This window comes from Geospiza fortis, unplaced genomic scaffold, assembly GCF_000277835.1.
Source record: "Geospiza fortis unplaced genomic scaffold, GeoFor_1.0 scaffold7, whole genome shotgun sequence".
Lineage (NCBI taxonomy): Eukaryota > Metazoa > Chordata > Aves > Passeriformes > Thraupidae > Geospiza > Geospiza fortis.
The window spans coordinates 2,782,277-2,799,657 of NW_005054344.1; the positions used below are offsets into that span (position 1 = coordinate 2,782,277).

General features: G+C 39.1%; 1 protein-coding gene across 1 annotated transcript in view; it reads left to right on the top strand.

The window, feature by feature from the left end:
• Nucleotides 1–2: 2 nt before the first annotated feature.
• The window catches only part of RIPK2 (receptor interacting serine/threonine kinase 2), a gene marked incomplete at its 5' end in the record, with an annotated part of 20,717 nt that continues 3,338 nt past the window's right edge, over nt 3–17,381 (top strand). The window contains 9 exons of the mRNA XM_005422880.3: nt 3–43; nt 3,676–3,829; nt 4,975–5,130; nt 7,409–7,566; nt 10,597–10,646; nt 10,988–11,149; nt 12,557–12,642; nt 12,836–12,925; nt 13,753–13,858. Of these exons, the coding sequence (XP_005422937.2) occupies nt 3–43; nt 3,676–3,829; nt 4,975–5,130; nt 7,409–7,566; nt 10,597–10,646; nt 10,988–11,149; nt 12,557–12,642; nt 12,836–12,925; nt 13,753–13,858 (1,003 nt within the window). The remainder of the gene's footprint in view (nt 44–3,675; nt 3,830–4,974; nt 5,131–7,408; nt 7,567–10,596; nt 10,647–10,987; nt 11,150–12,556; nt 12,643–12,835; nt 12,926–13,752; nt 13,859–17,381) is intronic.

Here is a 17,381-nt window from a genome sequence, read left to right on the forward strand (position 1 = left end):
TCCCGGTGGCCCTCAAATGCCTGCAGGGGCCGCTGCTAGACAGGTAACGGGGTGGGCAAGGGGCCGCCGGCCTGGGGCATCGCCGGGGACAGGGCCGAGCCGAACCGCATTTCCCTGAGCCAGCCCCCAGAAAGGGTCGAGGTGCCGGTCGAAGGTGCCGGCGAGGGTTTCTGAGGTCTGTGGATTAGATCCTGGTGTTTCGGTAGGCAACCGTGCTTTAATTCCACGGGGAGAAGGGATCCGACGAGGATGATTCAGCTTGGGCCAAGAGAAAGCACGGACCAGCCCCGGAGCTTCCCCTCTTTCTGTTATTGTAAAGGGCTGGTTTCGGTTTCCGTCTCTGACACACTAAGCTGTTTCTTTTGGAGTTTCTCCCTTCTGCGCTGTGCACCTTGAGCCCTCTTCTTGGTGGGGTTGACAGAGTTTGGCTTCTTGCTGGGTCTATTGATTGCTGACCATTTTGCTGAGGTATCTGCAGGATATTAAAGTACAGTGATTACTGTAGATTTGGTGTTTACATAGAGAGAGGAATACCGGGACTATGCTGTTCCATCCACTAGAGATTGCTTCTGAGACCACGCAAAACTATTATTTTTCCCCAGATCTCACAGTATTGAGAGAAGCTGTTTTAAAATAATAGGCTTGTAGACCCCCCTGTAAAGCTGGTATTTTCCATGCAACAGTCGGGTTCCCTGTTTTCCAGGTATCCACGGGGCAGCATATTTATTACAGGAGCTGTCATTCCATGTAAGGATACAGCAAGTTGTACTTTTTCATTTGTCACTGTCTTATTCAATCCCCATAGTTAAAATTTGTTAACGAATCAATGCAAATTTGCTTCTTCTTAGGCTGTCTGAAGCCTGCCTGACTGTAAACCTGCCTCTGAGTCTTGCTGTCTTCAAGCTTTTGCCTCAGGTTTCTTTGATGTAGTATTAGGCCTTTCGGTAGAATAGCTTCACCCAGAAAGGCTTCTAGTCTTATGACTCAATATACTCGAATACAAGACAAGTTGTTTTAAGCTCTTTCACCTCTTATTGCTCAGGTTTGTGTATACACAGGCTTTATCTCTGAAATCTTGCCAGAGGTGGAATCTCAGTTATGTTGTGTTTTCTGATAAGCTGTGGGAGGGAGAGTACTGATGGGTTTGGGGGGGATTTTTTGTTTTGGGATTTTTTTTTAAATGTCTGCTTAAATCCAGCTGGAAATACAGTATTTATCTTCAGAACACAGCTAGGAGAAAATACCAAGGCCATTTTTAGCTTTGCAAGAATTTGGATTAGTGAGACATCTAACCTGTGAAATTATGATTAGAAGGGCAAGTGAGGTAGTCAGAATAATTCAGTCACTTACCATGATGCCTTAGGTTTTAGGTTTTATATTTCTCAGACTCTGTACTGCTTTAGGATGTAGTTCTGAGCTTCATATTAAGGGATAGTAAGCTCTCTTCGCAGAGAAGCTAGACAAAACAATTCTTTTCCTAGCTTGGAACCAAGAGCAATCACCCAAATTTCAGGCCCAACGTGGACTGAAGAGAGAAAAACAAAAAGGATCAGACTTCATAACCTAAAGCTATAACTGGACAATTAACTCCAGTATGCTAATGGACCAGCACTTATAAAAGTGAGAAACCTTGTGACTTGTTGTCCGTTTTGTGACCATTTTGGTTTCATCTTGGGTGTAGCCTTGGCTGGGCTCTTGTACTGCCCAAGGTGTGTCCAGTGAGGCCTTTTAACAAATACCTACTTTATTCTTTAATTCTGTCTAGCTTCTGTTCTAGGTCAGCCTTGATAAGGCATCACTACATGTCACACAAAGCCCAGAAATGCTGTCAGAAGATTCAATGGTATAAAAAAACCCATTATACCCGAGTCTGAGCAGCAAGTGCTTTGTTGGTTGTGCGGTAGGCAATATGAAATGCCAGTCTGTAAGTGTTGTCAGGAAAAGAAGGGACGAGTTCATGATGATATTCATTCCCTGAGTGGGAAGCATGTGCTGTGCATCCTAGAATATGGTATGTGATCAGCCAAAGAGCAAAGCCGGGTGGGAAGCTGTTGTGGGAATGTGCTCATTTAGGCATTACTCAGTGCCCTTTGGCATGGAGCAGACAAAGGTGAGGTGACTGACAGGCACAGGAATAGACTGCAGTATGTCGCAATTCATTTCCCAGCCAAAGCTGAATCCCGTGCTAATGCGCCTTGCTGTCTTGGAAAACCCCAAACTTTCTCAGACCTAGTCATTTCTGGAGAGAGGGAGGAAGGTGTAGGGCTGTCTCTTCGATCCCATGCTTGTCTCAAAGGCTGCCTTTTTACTTCTGTCATTTCCTAGAGTGTCCTTTAAGTCTTTTTCTATCACACAGATAAAAGGACCTTAATTTCATATCTATCTAAATTCAGAATTTCCTGCTGCGAAGAGCTGCATGCTTTACTTCACGAGGCTCCCTCTTTTCCCCATATATCCTGACAGCCTTTTCTTTGTGAGTGGTAAACCCACCTTGATGGATCCAGACTGCCCTGAGTGCTTCGGGGTGTGCCCTGAGCCAGCTCTCACCCTGGAGCTGTGCTGTGCACATAGCACAGTGCTCTGCTGAACAAGTCGTGGTGGGCATAGCCCTGGCCCCAGCACAGCCCTATTGCTTCTGAGTCAGACTGGCTTGCATCCAAAGGATCAGTGTGCTGTAAATGTCCTGTATTTGAATATCCTAGTCATATACTTGTACCTGTACCAGTCTCCACTAAGATCTAAGTGCTTTTTTCACTGAATTATGCTTCATGGTCTAACTAGCCTCATTGACAACAAAACCATTTTTTTCAAGACTGTTTGAGATATAAAGCGTACCAAATGGTTTCTATTTTCAGGCACGGAATCATACTCAAATAAAACTTGACCCTCTCAAAGCCACATGCTGCAAGGCCTAAATTTGTAAAGATGCATCAAATCCACATTTATGAGGAGTTTTGAGGTAACAGAGTGGATCCACACAGTCAAATTCAGGCATGCAAAGGCACCCATCATGAGGCTGGTCTATTCCTGCTTCCTGTGCATCTAGGGGATGTTTTTTCCATAGAGCAATTCAATGCCGGAACTGTTTGAGGGAACGATTTATGTGAAAACAAAGCATGGTTAATTGTTCCTTTTCCATCAGAAAGGAACTTACTTTCCTTCAGAAGTCAAAAGTGCATTCCTTTAGCCCCTGTTACATTAGTGTACGTAGAGTTGACTAGATTTAAATGGTTGGAGAATCATATGTATTAAAATCTCCACTCTCTAGGAGATAAATATTGGGCTTGAGTGAAAAGTTGGGGTTTGAAGGTGTTCAGTAAAGTGGGAGAAATGCAGCTGATTGTTACCATTATGATTACAATCAGCTGCATTTGGTGCATATGGTGGAAGCTGGAAGTTCTGACTTTATCCTAATTTATTGGAAACATGGATGAAATGTGTGATGGAAATAGATTTCTGTGGTACAACAAAACCAGGGAAGCTATCTTGTCTGCATTTGCAGGTTCTGATTTGTCTTACACTGTCTTGTTCTCAAAGCAGCATGGTAGAAATCAAGTGGTGAAGAGGTGGTGCATACAAGGAATTGACAGAGAATATAGTGACCCCAGCATTTGCTTGGAGTTTCATAGTACTGGTATGATAATGCATTTTATTTGTTTGCTTGTTTTCTTTAAGTGATAGAAACCACCTTCTAAAAGAAGCAGAGATATTACACAAAGCCAGGTTTAGTTACATTCTGCCAATTTTGGGAATCTGCAACGAGCCTGAATTTCTGGGGATAGTAACAGAATACATGACCAATGGGTCATTAAACCAGCTATTGCATGGGGTAAGTGTACTTATGGTCTTTAAGTATGTTACCTGGCTGCTTCAAGTAGATTGCAATTTTCATATTTAATTAGTATAGTAAAATATTTTATTTATAATATTTCATGCTAGAAGACAGTCAGTATCCCTAGTAGTTTTGGTGCTCAGATAGACCTGTGTATCTCAAAAACACAGCTAAACTCAGCTGACTTAAGTTTTGTTAAACTTCTTCCTTTAATGTTGTTTTTATATAACAAGTTTTTATGTTGAATTATTACACACAGTTTAAAAATCTCAGTTGTTCTCTAATTAGATTCTGAAATACTTAGGCTTGCTTCAGTCTGGATTTCTGAATTGCTGGCAATACAAATATTGATTTTTTTTCCATGAGTTTGAATAGTTAAAAAAGATGAAGATTTTGACTTTATAGAAGCTAAATATTGCTAATATAAGCAGGTATGATTATTTCTACCAGACACCTTATTCTGTGAGTAACTTCTCATGTGCTGAACTCTCAGTTGTTCCCATTAGTTTGGCCTGAACATTGTTGCTGCTGCAAAGCTACTGCAGTTGTGTCTCAATAGCACTAAAGTCTCTTCTCTACCTTTAATCAATACACATCTCATGCCTAGAGAGCTCAATTCTGTTTTCCATAAAGGCATTAGTGTCAATATAACTTTTAAGACCTCAGTTGAGTTTTACTACATTTTTCTTGTTGTATTACTATTTATAAAGGTAGTGTTTAGTGCATAGTTTCAATACAGGGTTTTTTGTTCCCCAGTGTCAGTTGCAGATATGATTTTTGCCATTCTTTGTGTAGGAGTCATAAATTATGGTCACAAGTTTGATGCAGAAGTTCATCTGTAATTCATATTTCCATATGAATGAGTAGTGTAGTAAATGTTCAACATCATGTATAGCAGTCATGAACTACTGTGTGAATGCTAGGGAATGGAAACATAGCACTGCATAATTCTTATTTTTTGATAATGTTTCTTTAACAGCTAATGAGTCTTAATGCGCCATTACAATTTTTTAAGGACTTTGTATGTTTTAAAAGATTACTGTTTGCCCAAGTCACTTTCTTCTTCTTTTTATAAAATAAGTCTTTATGTGTGCTGTTAGGACAAAGGATTATATTCTGGTTTTGTGGTTTTATCTTGGCAGAAAGATGTATATCCCGACATTCCCTGGTGCCTGAGATTCCGCATTCTTTATGAAATTGCTTTGGGAGTAAACTATTTGCACAACATGAATCCTCCATTGCTGCACCATGACTTAAAAACACAGAACATTTTGCTGGACAATGAGTTTCATGTCAAGGTAGGGTTATTTAATTCTTACATTCTTCCGCATCCAGAATGAGTGAAAGTGTTTTCATTATTGTAGAGGAGGAAGGGTGAGGTTGTGGCCATACAGAGAGGATGTAATTGTATGGTGGATTTTTATTTCTATCCTTGCAGACAGAACTTTGGAGTTTTTCTTTTGGAAACTCTGTATTACTCAGTTGTGGATTTTATCTGTCTGACAAGACCAGGAAGATAGAAGTTAGGCTGTTTCTGCTATAGCAGTAGCTGATACTCAATAGTGGTGACACTCTTGTTTGTCAGCCTTCCAAGGCTAGCTATATCTGGCCCTTCCTCAGAAGGAAACAGAAAGTGTTCTTGCCTGAGATGCTCTGACAAGTTACTTCTGATAGGCAGTAGGTCAAGTTCAAATGTTAATGCTCCATTTGATACTTACCATGCAATATAGACATTTCTATTCTGTTGGGGTAGTAACAGAATGTGTAAAGCAAAACTCCAAAATCTTACTGTGTTGGAAGGTGGCTTTTGTGAAGCTCCTTAGAACAAGCAAACATACATGCCGAAGTATCAGTAATTAAAAACTTTAATTCTGCCTGTTAAAATATCACTGCCATGATATGAAAAAGGGACTGAAAGTACTTCTGACAAAATGTTCAGGTGCTTCCATAATTGCAAGAGTTTGTTTTGTTGTTCGTTGTTATTTTAAAAAGATCTGGTTTTATAATTGATAGAATATGTTACTCAAGTAAATGGAAATAAGAGCTATTTTGCACTAAATTTATACTTGAAAAGTGAATGTTTTAGTTGCTACTGTAAGTTGACTCTCCTTGTGACTCCTTAGAGCAAAGATCCACTGCTGGTTTCTTCTTTCTCCATTGCACAGAAATTTTTCTTGGCAGCAAAGTGCCTCTCATGGCTTTGTCTCCGCTCACACCCTCAGCTGGTCATACTTCCTCCCACTCAATTGTGCTCAATTGTGCCATCTCTCGAGCTTCCTGATAAACCTGATCAGGGAGCTAGTCCAAGTCATTTTTTTATCCACTCTGTTTTTAATCTCTAACAGCTTTGGTGTGGCCTGGTGCTCTCCCTGATCATATCTGAGCAGTTTCTTTGCTGAGGCACTTGAAGGGAAGAGGTGAACTCTTGCATACCTGCCCTGCCTCCTGTAAGGAGTGTCCTTGGGGTTTTAAGTGAAGCAAGATTCTCTAAACTAGTACAGTGACAGGAAATGCAAACAAGGTTTATCATGCATGCCAAACAGAAGAGATACTGCATATGTATAAAAGTAACAGTATTTACAGGCTTCTGACTGTCTCTGATCTACTGAATGAGCAAGACTTAAGACCAATTACAATGAGGAAGGCTTAATGAGAGTGAGTTGTAGAGAAGAAAGGTTACTTTCATTGTGGATTTTGATGTATGCTCTTCAGAAAGCTTGTTTCTGTTGTCTTAATTGCCTTAGTACTTGCACAAGCATCTTTGTTGAAAATGTTTTTGCTGTTGTCTAAATGCTGGACAAGTGCAGAGCTGGTAGCTGGCTGCTTATCTCCCATGTATGCCAGACACTGCAGCTCAGCCAGCAGGTGCATTCTGCTAAATGTCTCTCTCCTTATCCGTAACCTAATCTGACATCTGGTGCCCTGGCTTATGGGTGTCTCAGGATGTAAAGGGAAGTCAGTTACTTCTTCATGTAAATGCACTGTGTTGTGTAGAAAGGAGCAAGGCCCCAGAGTGCACAGTAAAGAAATTATTCAGCAACTTTTTGCAGCACAGAATTTCAGAATATCAAATTTATTAATTCAGGATTAATGCATCATAGTTTTGGGAGTGAGGTGAAGTGCCCTAAAATTGTTCTGTGAGAAGAACTGCCTTTGGATATTAGCAAGCTGAGTTACGTACAACTTCTGCGATTTATACTAAACTTGTGCTTTCTTCACAACCAGGGAGCTACAAGTAATCAATGATTTTTTTGTTTGCTTTTTTTAGCATGAGAAAGTGATTTTCTTCATATGGCACAGCTATCTACAGCAGATTCCTCATCCATAGTGTACATGAGTCTTTCCTTAAAAGAGCAGGTTAGGGCAGTGCTATAGGTATAGCATGAGTCATGACCTGGGAATGCTTTATGGACTGGAACTGATGTTTCCTGTTGCTAGGAGAACCACATACTTTTTGTGTGTCAGGTTAAGAGCTTTGGGTGACCCCTTTTTCTGGGTGTATTTCAGGAATTTCTAGCAACTGTCAGCAGATAAAACTGGTTTTTCTTCTCAGAACAACTGATTTGACCTTTGCAGATTGCAGATTTTGGCATGTCCAAATGGCGTGTCATATCCATGTCCCAGTCCCGAAGCGAGTCCTCCTTGCCGGAAGGAGGGACAATTGTCTACATGCCACCTGAGGATTACAACCCCAGTCAGAAAACCCGGGCAAGTGTGAAACATGACATCTACAGGTAACTCCTGTTGATCTCTAGTGGGGCGTGAAATCTGAGCTCAGATACGATTTACTGAACTTGGATTTTAGCATATTCTCAGCAATTTTATTATTCAATGATATTATCATTATCATTAATATCATAGCTATATAGGCTGACTGAATTGGGAAATAAAGAATTGAGTGATAGCTGGATTTAATGACTTTTGTGTTATGACAAGTGTAGTGCTCCAAAATTAAGCTGAGACTACAGAAATAGGTGGGGGACTGGTTTCTGTAAATGAACATACACATACAGACAATTCAGGGAAAGAAGAAAGCCATTCACATGATCAAGTCAATGCACATACGCTTATAATTTGTGTAATCAAATAACATAATTTCAGAATGCACTTGGAGGAAAGAAGAAAATGTATTTTTGGAAAGGAGGTAGATAAAAACAGGATAGTGGGGTTGGAGAAAGTAGTTACAGTAATCTTGTTAAGGAATAATTTACTTTGGGAAAGTTGTGGTAGTTTTGTGTTGGCACTCCTGAGTACAAGTAGTAGACTAGTAAATAGAGTGGTGGTGACCCATATAACAAAAGGAAATCTCTCTGAGGATATTGGAGTTAAAATTGGCTGTTCTAAAATGGTTTGGAGAGCTCAGAGATTATGTGAAGAATTTCGGGAGGAATTATCATGCGTAAAGGAAGATTGAGGAGGCATGAACTTGCCAATCACTATGACAAAGTCATATTGTCACATCATTCTGGTGCAGTCTGCCACCTTTACCTTCGCTGATCTCTCACATGGTTATATCTTGGTGAGAGATGGTTCAGGCTCAGAGGGTCCTACTGACTTCCAAGGAAACCACTATTTCCCTTCATTATCCCTTAAGAAGCACATGAAGTTCCTTGACATCTCTGTCCAAAGACTACAGATGACAACACACCTGCTTTCTTTACCCTTTGATGAGAAGATATGGATAAGGAAAACATTGAAAAGAAAAAAAGGTGTATTGAGGGGAAAGAAAGGGTGACTGACGGCTTAATGAATGGGTGGAGAGGAAGAAGACAAATGTTTCTTAGAAAGAAAATAATATTTTTAGAGGAATAACAACCAAATTGGAGAAAATATGAGAACACATCAGAAGGGCATAAAAACCAGATAAATTAGGAAGGAAAGAGATTATGTGAGAAGAAAGAAGAGAGACTGAGACAACATTGGAAAGAGAGATGTTCAAGGCAAGAAGACATGAAGGTGCAGAGACAGTGAAGAACCACCAGAAAGGCCACACAGGAGGTTCTGTGCTCACTGTCAGAAGGAGATGCTACAAAGCAGAAATAAGAAAGGAAAACAGGAATAGTGTAAAGGGGAGTGCTGCAGTGCTGTAGAACTGAGAAAATAATCTTTAACTGTCGAGAGATTCCAAACTGAATGAAAGATATTATTAAATAGCTGGATATTTTCTGGATGTCAAATTAATTGATCACAGCTGAGTGTTGCTGAGATACTGAAGCTAATTTGTGAGGAGGGAGCTTTCTTAAAGAAACAAATTATTTAAACAACAGTCAAGCAGCTTAACTTCTACAAAAGGGATGATTTGCTATACCAATTGCATGGATTTGCCAGGAATACATCAAAAACAGACTTTTCTAACAGGGAGGACTGCTTTTATTAAAAGCTACATAAGTAAATTTTATCACTGAAGAATGTTAAAATGTAAACAGGATAAATAGTTAGGAAAAATCCGTTCATATGATTTGATTTTAGGCATCAGTTATTTGTTTTTACTTCATTTTTTTGAATTCTTATTCGGTAGCTGTCGAATAGTACAGTGCTTTAAGGCAGTTAATGTAACTTTATGCAAAATTTGGTACTTCTTAGTGATGTAGGAAGGAAGCTCAGTACATTCATATCAAGGGTGGGGAGCAAGCCTTAGCAGCAGTTGATCATGGTGATTACTTTCTGGAATGACACTGTCACAATGTTTATAAAGACTTGGACTGAAAACATGGAAATACACACTTGTCAGCTCCTTGAGTGCATTCTGAAGTTATGGAAGCACTAAAGCTTTAGCCTGGATTGTCCTTTCTAAATCCAGAAGCAGATACTTCAATACAGTACTGTGATTAATACTAGGATCTTTTCATGGAATAGAGCTTCATTCAGATATGGTAGAGTATGTAAGGAAAAGTTGCAGAGAAGGACTGAGAATTCAATGCTGCTTTTAAATGAAATCAGCTGACCTTATTTAAATTACAAAAAGGTGTTTAAAGTTACCTCTTTCTAATATATCCTGATGGCTGAAGAGAGTGACTAGTTTACTAAACATGGGGCAAGTTTGTGCTCTCTGAACCCCTTGCCATTCCTGTTGGTGTGAATGGAAAAGGAGGTCACTGAGGAAGCACATGTGTGTTCAGTCTCATGGCATTAGTTCAGAGTAGTCTTCCCAAGAGTCTGTTTTGGAAAGTGAATGCTGTGTGTAAGTCACATCTCTCCCTTTGGAGAAGATTGCAGATGTTGAAAGCATATATGGGGAGGGAGGAAGTTGGAGTGGGCGTCCCAGGTGCAAGTTTGTATCTTACCTGTCTCTGTGAGGATGTGTTGGGGTAGAGCTGTGGATCAAAGCCATCCTCCCTGCTAATATCCAGCTTCCCTTGGGAATGTCAGGGAATGCCAGTCCATACTGGGAAGATGCCAGAATATTGCAGTTAGGACACAGCAGTTGGCTCTCTGGTGCTCACTTTAATTTGTGTGCTGAGATTTAAACTCCATGTACGTAATTCACAACATATCAGCAGAGTCAAGTTGATACAGATTTGGAATAGGAGTTTATATGCCATGGATCTTGTCTGTACTTAATAGTATTATTTAGTTCAAGATGAGTTCACTTGCTAGTTTTCATATATTCATGTCAACATTTTAGTTAGCTATAGTCAGTACCATGTGTGCTTGCAGGACCATTTCACCAAAATGTTTTAAATGCAATGTAGAGCTGAGCGTATTGTGTTGTTAACTGTCTGAAGTCTAAAATAACATTTTCTGTATTTTTATCCTGTAAACAGCTATGCAGTTATTATATGGGAAGTGATGTCAAGGAAACAGCCATTTGAAGGTAAGGACATGTCTTCCTTTAATTTATTTTTCATGCCTTACCTAGAGGTTAAACATGAAACCTGGGGACTTAATTATAGGGGTTACTTTCTAATAATTCAACTTTTAAGCTTATTGAAGAACATTGAAATACTTTTCAAATTAGACTATATTTTTAGTATATTTTTCTTTTTTAATTACAGTGTTGTTTCATAAATTAAGAATACCTTTTGCTTAATCAAGAAACATAACCTTATTTTGATTATTTAAATTCTGTGTGTGCAAATGGAATTACTCCTCCTATACAGTAAGCTCTTTATATTGCATATATTTCTAATGACTTCACAATGTCTGTTTTGACAGAAGTTATAAACCCCTTGCAGATAATGTACAGCGTGTCACAAGGACAGCGACTAGACTTGAGTGAGGGAAGTCTATCAATGGACATTCCTCATCGAGGGCTTATCATAAGGCTGATGGAAGGTGGATGGGCGCAAAACCCAGATGAAAGACCATCGTTCTTAAGTGAGTTTACCTTGCCAGATTTCTGTTGAAATGGTACTTACAGAGCAAGGCTATAGTCTTGAAAGGGAAGTGTTAAAGATGTCAGGAGATCTGTGTGCTTGGTCGTGCTGCTTATCTTAAAGTGCTTGGCTGCTTCCTTCATGTCTGTAAACAAACTTTTATGAATGGAATTATGTGTGTGTCATAAAATCAGGTTGGTTGTTGGAGTCTTGTGCTTTTACCATCTCTTAACTTACCTGCAAAAAAGCCGCATGTTTTGTTTAACTACTTGTGTTTGGAGGTTTTTGTTTATTGTTGAAGATAATTCAGGGTTTTTTAGGAGGGGAGGGGAGAAGTGAAGTATAAAACAAGTACTATGGGATTTATGAGCATCCAACCAACACCAATAAACCATTGCATATCAGATAAGTTGTAGTGACTTCAGCTTGTATTTTCATCTCAGTGTAAATCTTTCACTGACACTTTAATTGTTGCATCTCCTTTATCAAGCAAGAACTGGATTTTTTTTCCAAGCAAGGAAATGTATCTAAATACTATGTTTTCTAAAATAAAAAAAAAATTAGACACATCATGACATTTCCATATGCAGTCTTGTTTTCCTATACCAATTAACAAAAGAAAAAATAGTAATTTAAGTGTGTGATCACACTGAAGAGAAAATTATCTGGCATGTGTACTTTCATATGTACATATGTATGTGCTAGCTTGTATTCTCTTTTCAGTGCCATGTGTGTAGTAAGATGGTCTTTGAAAAAAAAACCATGCATTGCTTTTGCCGCTACTTTACTATCATAAAAAGAAAGAAGAAGTTGCAAAACTATTGCAAAATTTAGGGAAGTGCCGCTCACTGATGGGGAACTTAAGCAATTACTGTAGCATAGGAACACAGACACACTGAGGCCAGTGTCATTTGGTTTCACTGGGTGTGATAGGTCAGTGCTTTGACTATCCCATCTTCTTTGGCCTGCCTCATGCCTTAGGCATGTGTTCTGGATATTGCTGTGTTGGGGGTGTGTTTGTTTATTTTTCTGCTATAAATCGTTAACCTCCTCTGGAGTGAGAAGACAGCAGCCCACTCTGAGGTCTTGTGGTGTTTGGGTCCTATTCAGCTAATCAGACTTGATGGGGCTACTTTAAAATACAGCAAACTCACCAAACTCTCCATTCTATAAGTGTGAGACTTGCATTATCCTGGTCTAGCATTATCCTGGATCTCTTTTGGGACACATTTCTTTTGGTGGTGTGAACTGTTCTAAGAGAAGCAAGCAGCTTCTGTTTTGGCAGCATAAGTGGTTTGATACATGTCAATAGAAAAATTATTTTTGTAAATGTAAGAAAGACACTTTAGTACAGTGACAACTTGATTTCCACTTCAAACCATTCACCAAGTACTCTTCCTTTGTTCAGAGTGTTTAATAGACCTGGAGCCAGTTCTGCGAACATTTGATGAAATAGCTATGCTGGAAGCAGTACTTCTCTTAAAGAGATCAAAGGTAAGTGGCTTTTGTCACAGTCATGAGTTGGTCAAGTTGGTAACTTTCACTTGCTAAAAGAAGTCTTATCTCCTTTGTCATTTCTTGTGAGTTTCTTTTGTCTAATTTTGTATCTGGTTGAAACATGCATTTGTGTGGTGTGTCATGTTGTCTTATAGCAGAAATTTAATGCAGGTAAATATTTCTCTTCCAGTCACTATATGAATCACAAAGTATTTATGAGAGTGGGAAGAAAGCAAATGTGGAGCAGATACCTCTAAATATACCTCTGAATCCTGAAAAGGTGAATACTTTATGCGTTGCATTTGGTATGTCAGCATCCTGAGAGATTAAAGGAAGTTTAACTTGGTCAGGGGAACTGTTCTGCACTTTGCTTCCTGTACAGTCAGGAAAGGCATAAAATGCATTACTTGAGCCAGAGTGTAACAAATGCAAAGCCATATATGTGAAGATAGAAATAGGTGAGTATACAGGAATTAGAAGGGCATCTAAATATGGGAAAGCTCTAAATATGGCATGAAGCTGTCCAGGGGAGGTTTAGGTTGGATATCTGGAAAAGGTTTTTCACCCAGAGGGCGATCAGGTACTGGAACTGGCTCCCTAGGGAATTGATCACAGCCCCAAGCCCAGCAGAGTGTAAGTGTTTACACAATGCTCTTGGGCAAATGATTCTTGGGGTGCTCCTGTGTAGGGCCACCAGTTTGTGGGTCTCTTCCCACTCCACATATTCTGTGAGTCTGTGATCCCCTCAAGGAGGAATGCAGCACACAATGCCTGCCAATAGTAAGGGATTGTCTGCTGCTCCCTTACACCTCTATGGAGCTTGCTTGTATAGGGTAATATAGATTTGCATTTATATTTTGATTCTTAATGCTGCTGCTTTTGGTTCTTACTAGTAGTTAAACTTGTATACAAAATTGCTGTCATCTTTAAAAATATATAAGTATTGGGATTACATTCTTTCTTCTGATTTACCATATCTTAATTGTACTGCCTATTGAGCATTTAGATAGCAGGGAAAACATGGTGGAGGAAAAGTTCTCTGTAAAAACATTGCAGCTTCATATTTGTTTAATGTGCCTGTTCAATATACACCTGGATTTCTTTCAGCCAACATATTCTAGCTCCATAGAGTGTGAGGCACTTCCCCTTCGGAGCATCCCTCCAGATACATCAAAATTCAAGTCTATTGACCAGTGTAATATCCTTTCATCAGGTGAGATACTCCTGACTTTGTGTAAATTTAAGTTGCCATTGCAGCTTTACATTCACTCTGTGACATTGCTTTTGTGTAGTAGAAAATTTGGTCTCTGTATGTCAGGAAAAAAATGTCTTTTGTAAACTTTATGCTCTGGGTAAAAAACTAGCCTTTTTAAGCTCTGATTTTCTGTTCCTATCACCTGAGAAGTCTTTACAGCTCACAGGTTCAGTTTTCCTATTCAGAGTTGTGAGAGCTAACATTTTCTTGTCCCTTCAGACTCTTGGCAGTTTAGTTAACTGGGTTGATTTGTTTGTTTGTTTTTGTTCTTGTTTGGTTTTTTTTTGTTTTAACTACTTCTGAATATAAAAACGGCTACATATTTTAAGGCATTCTAGAAGCTGAGTAAACTTAAAGTTCCCAGTGCAAGTTTCCAGATAATTTTTAATTCAATAAGCAAAAATGTCTTTAATAGACTGCTTTGCAAAAGTATCTGCACAGACCTTTTGTAGATGTCCCCTTTTATGCATAAAAGTTGGCAAAATTCCCTGAGAAAACTCAATTTTGAGGTTTTGCTGATAGCAGAAGCCAGAAACATACAATAGAACCCAGGTGGAATAGCAACACATTGTGAAACTAAAACTGCATTTAAGTTTCTTCCCTTGACAGAATGTAAACATATTTCAAAGGAATAGAGTGTCCTCTGCCATTGCAGGGACCAGGAGTATGAAAGCAGGCAAGACTTTTGACTTCACTGCTAAAAAAAAGGACGCCAAAAAGTATTCTGAGGTGCTGCAAAACCAGATACTCTGGTAGAGGTAGGAGAGCACAGGCAGTTCCTGTTTCAGCTCCTGTTTGAACACATACACATTTTTGAACTTCTACTCAATATACTAGAAAGGTATAAATACAGGAGGAACTTCGGTGAATAAATCACAGGAGGCTTAAGGACTTCCACTTACTGGGGAAAATGGCAGAAAGCAAGTGCAAGGTACTTTGGCTATACCTCAGCTGAAGCATTTATCTATACAGCATAAAAACCTCAAAGATGAAGAATAACTTGTATTTACCTAGCTTAATAAGTGTGTTGTGATGAATTTTAGAACATGGAATATTAGTTTGAGGATGAGCATGGACTGTAAGGGTAATCACATAAGATAATGATAAATATCAGCCTTTCTTGCTGCTGATTCCTGTTATTGTTGTTGTGTCTGCCTGTGGGGGGAATCAATGAAAATTTATTGGTACAATTAATCTGATTGGTCAGTTGGTGGTTGTTTTATAGAATCATTGCTCAGACTTTATTGTGTTTATGTATAGATACTGTAAAGCTTGTGAAAATAGTGCCTACAAAACTCTACTGCAGAAGAGTTTGTTATTACTTTGCCAATAGCTGCATCAGGTGGTGTTGTAGTGGGAAGCAAGACTAACATTCATCTTGCTTTTCAAACTCACATGCAATTGTTTCGGGTGAAAATTCTATTCCAGGTAGCTGTTAGCAAGAGAGGACTTTGGCATGGCATGAAGACATAAGTTAATGACTACAGAGTCTAGCTGAGTTAATGACTATAGATTCTTGTTTTTTCCATCAATACAATCAGAATACTTTTTCAGAATATTGCTTCTACAGAGTTAAGACTTGTCTTTTAGTCTTTAGCCTTTCTTTTCATCTTTACTTTTTTTTTCCCTTCCCCTTGTGAGCTTTACTTGGGTATTTCTTTAAACAGCTCTTTTCCCTCTTCCCATTTAATTTCTGATACAGAGAGTAATCCTTTAATAGACTTTATTTTGCTAGATGAACAGGGTGCACTCTTCTGAAATCCCTTTGTGAAATAAACTTCTTTATTCTCATAGTATCCTAACTAGTCCTCCTGGTACATGTTCTGACTTAAGTGAACTAAGGCTATGTAGTATTATGGAGACATGAAAAACTTTTTTTGTCTACCAAATCCCCCTTACTTACTGTACCTTAGAATTTTATTTTTCCTTTCTCACAAGATCCTTCATTACAGAATAATCTACCTAGGGGTTGTTTTTATTCCTCATCTCACTTCTAATCATTAGCCCCAGCTTGAAACAGAAGGTCTGTATCTCATAATTTTCCTTCTTTTTCTATTTCTGTTACTCCATTCTTCTAGGTCACCTAGGTTCTTTTTGAGTAACTTGAGTCAGTCTTTTTTTCTGAATAACATCTGACTAACTCTCGATAGCATTTTTTTGAGGGAACTGGAGTTGTTTAGCGTGGAGGAAAGGAGGCTCAGAGAGGAAATTCTGCTCCTTCGCTCTCTGCAGCTACTTGAGAGGAGATTATGGTCTGGTGGGGGCCTCTTAACTGACAAGCAACAGCAGCAAGCAGTAGGCTAAGACGAAATGCCCTGAGTTGTGCCAGGGGAGGTTTAGATTGGATATTAGAAAAAATTCCTTCGTGGAAAGAGTTGTCAAGCATTGGAACAGGCTGCCCAGGGAAGTGGTTGAGTCACCAGCCCTGGAGGTATTTAAAGGATGCGTAGACATCCTTTTGGGTGGCATTCAGGACGTGGGGCAGTGGTGGACTTGGCAGTGCTGGACTCGATGATCTCAGGGTCTTTCCAATGGAAATGATTGTGTGATTTTATGATTGCATTTTCTTATGCTTTGTTCACTGGTCTCATTCTCTCATACCAGTACAAACCCAGTAGTTTTGTCTTTATGTTATGAAATTAAATTTGTGTGTCTAAAAATGTATAACAATTTATCCGAGCACAGCTGCTTGGAATTCTTTCCTGAAATAATCTTTCACTCACAGTGGTTGTCCCCTAATCCCTTTTTCATGCAGTAGATAATATCTGGGGCTTCACAGTACATAGCTCTGCCCAACTTTCTGCCTTGTTCATGAAATAAAATACTAGTTACTATGAGTTCTAGTCCACCATTTTAAAATACTGGGAATGGAGTTTCTTCCACATTTTCCTATTCCTGCTCTGTGTACTTACAGACATATTCTTCTACAGGTCAAGAAAGAGCTGGGAATACAACTTCAGATTTTCCCATTGGACAGGTAATCTCAAACTGTCCATGGGGCTACCTCACTCTGTCTTTAGAAGCTCATGTGAATTCTTGAATCTCTGGTTCTTAGTACTTAGTATCTTAGTACTGTGTCTTTATCAAGTGACACTGTGAAAGTCTGATCAAAGCTATTTGCAGAGTTAGGCACATGTTCTGTAGTTTGTTTCTCACCAGCTGTTTCTTGTCTCTTCCTTGTGTTATTGCAACTGCTGCTTTCATATCTGTCACCATTTCTACTATAAAAAATTGTAAAGCTAGAAACTGTTCAACTTCCCCCCCAGTAGAAATCCTTTTTACTTTTCTTTGCAAAAGTTTACATGAAGCTTTCATGAAGTCATATCCTGTTTGATGGACTACAAAAAGCTTCCAGTGGCCTCCCGCTGAATGTTACCTTCTCCCACTGCTCTTAGTGTCCTTTTCCCCCATCTGAATCTTTATTTTAATATTTTCATCTTTGTTACACTGCCAAACTTCAGCAAAATAAATTAGTCTGCTT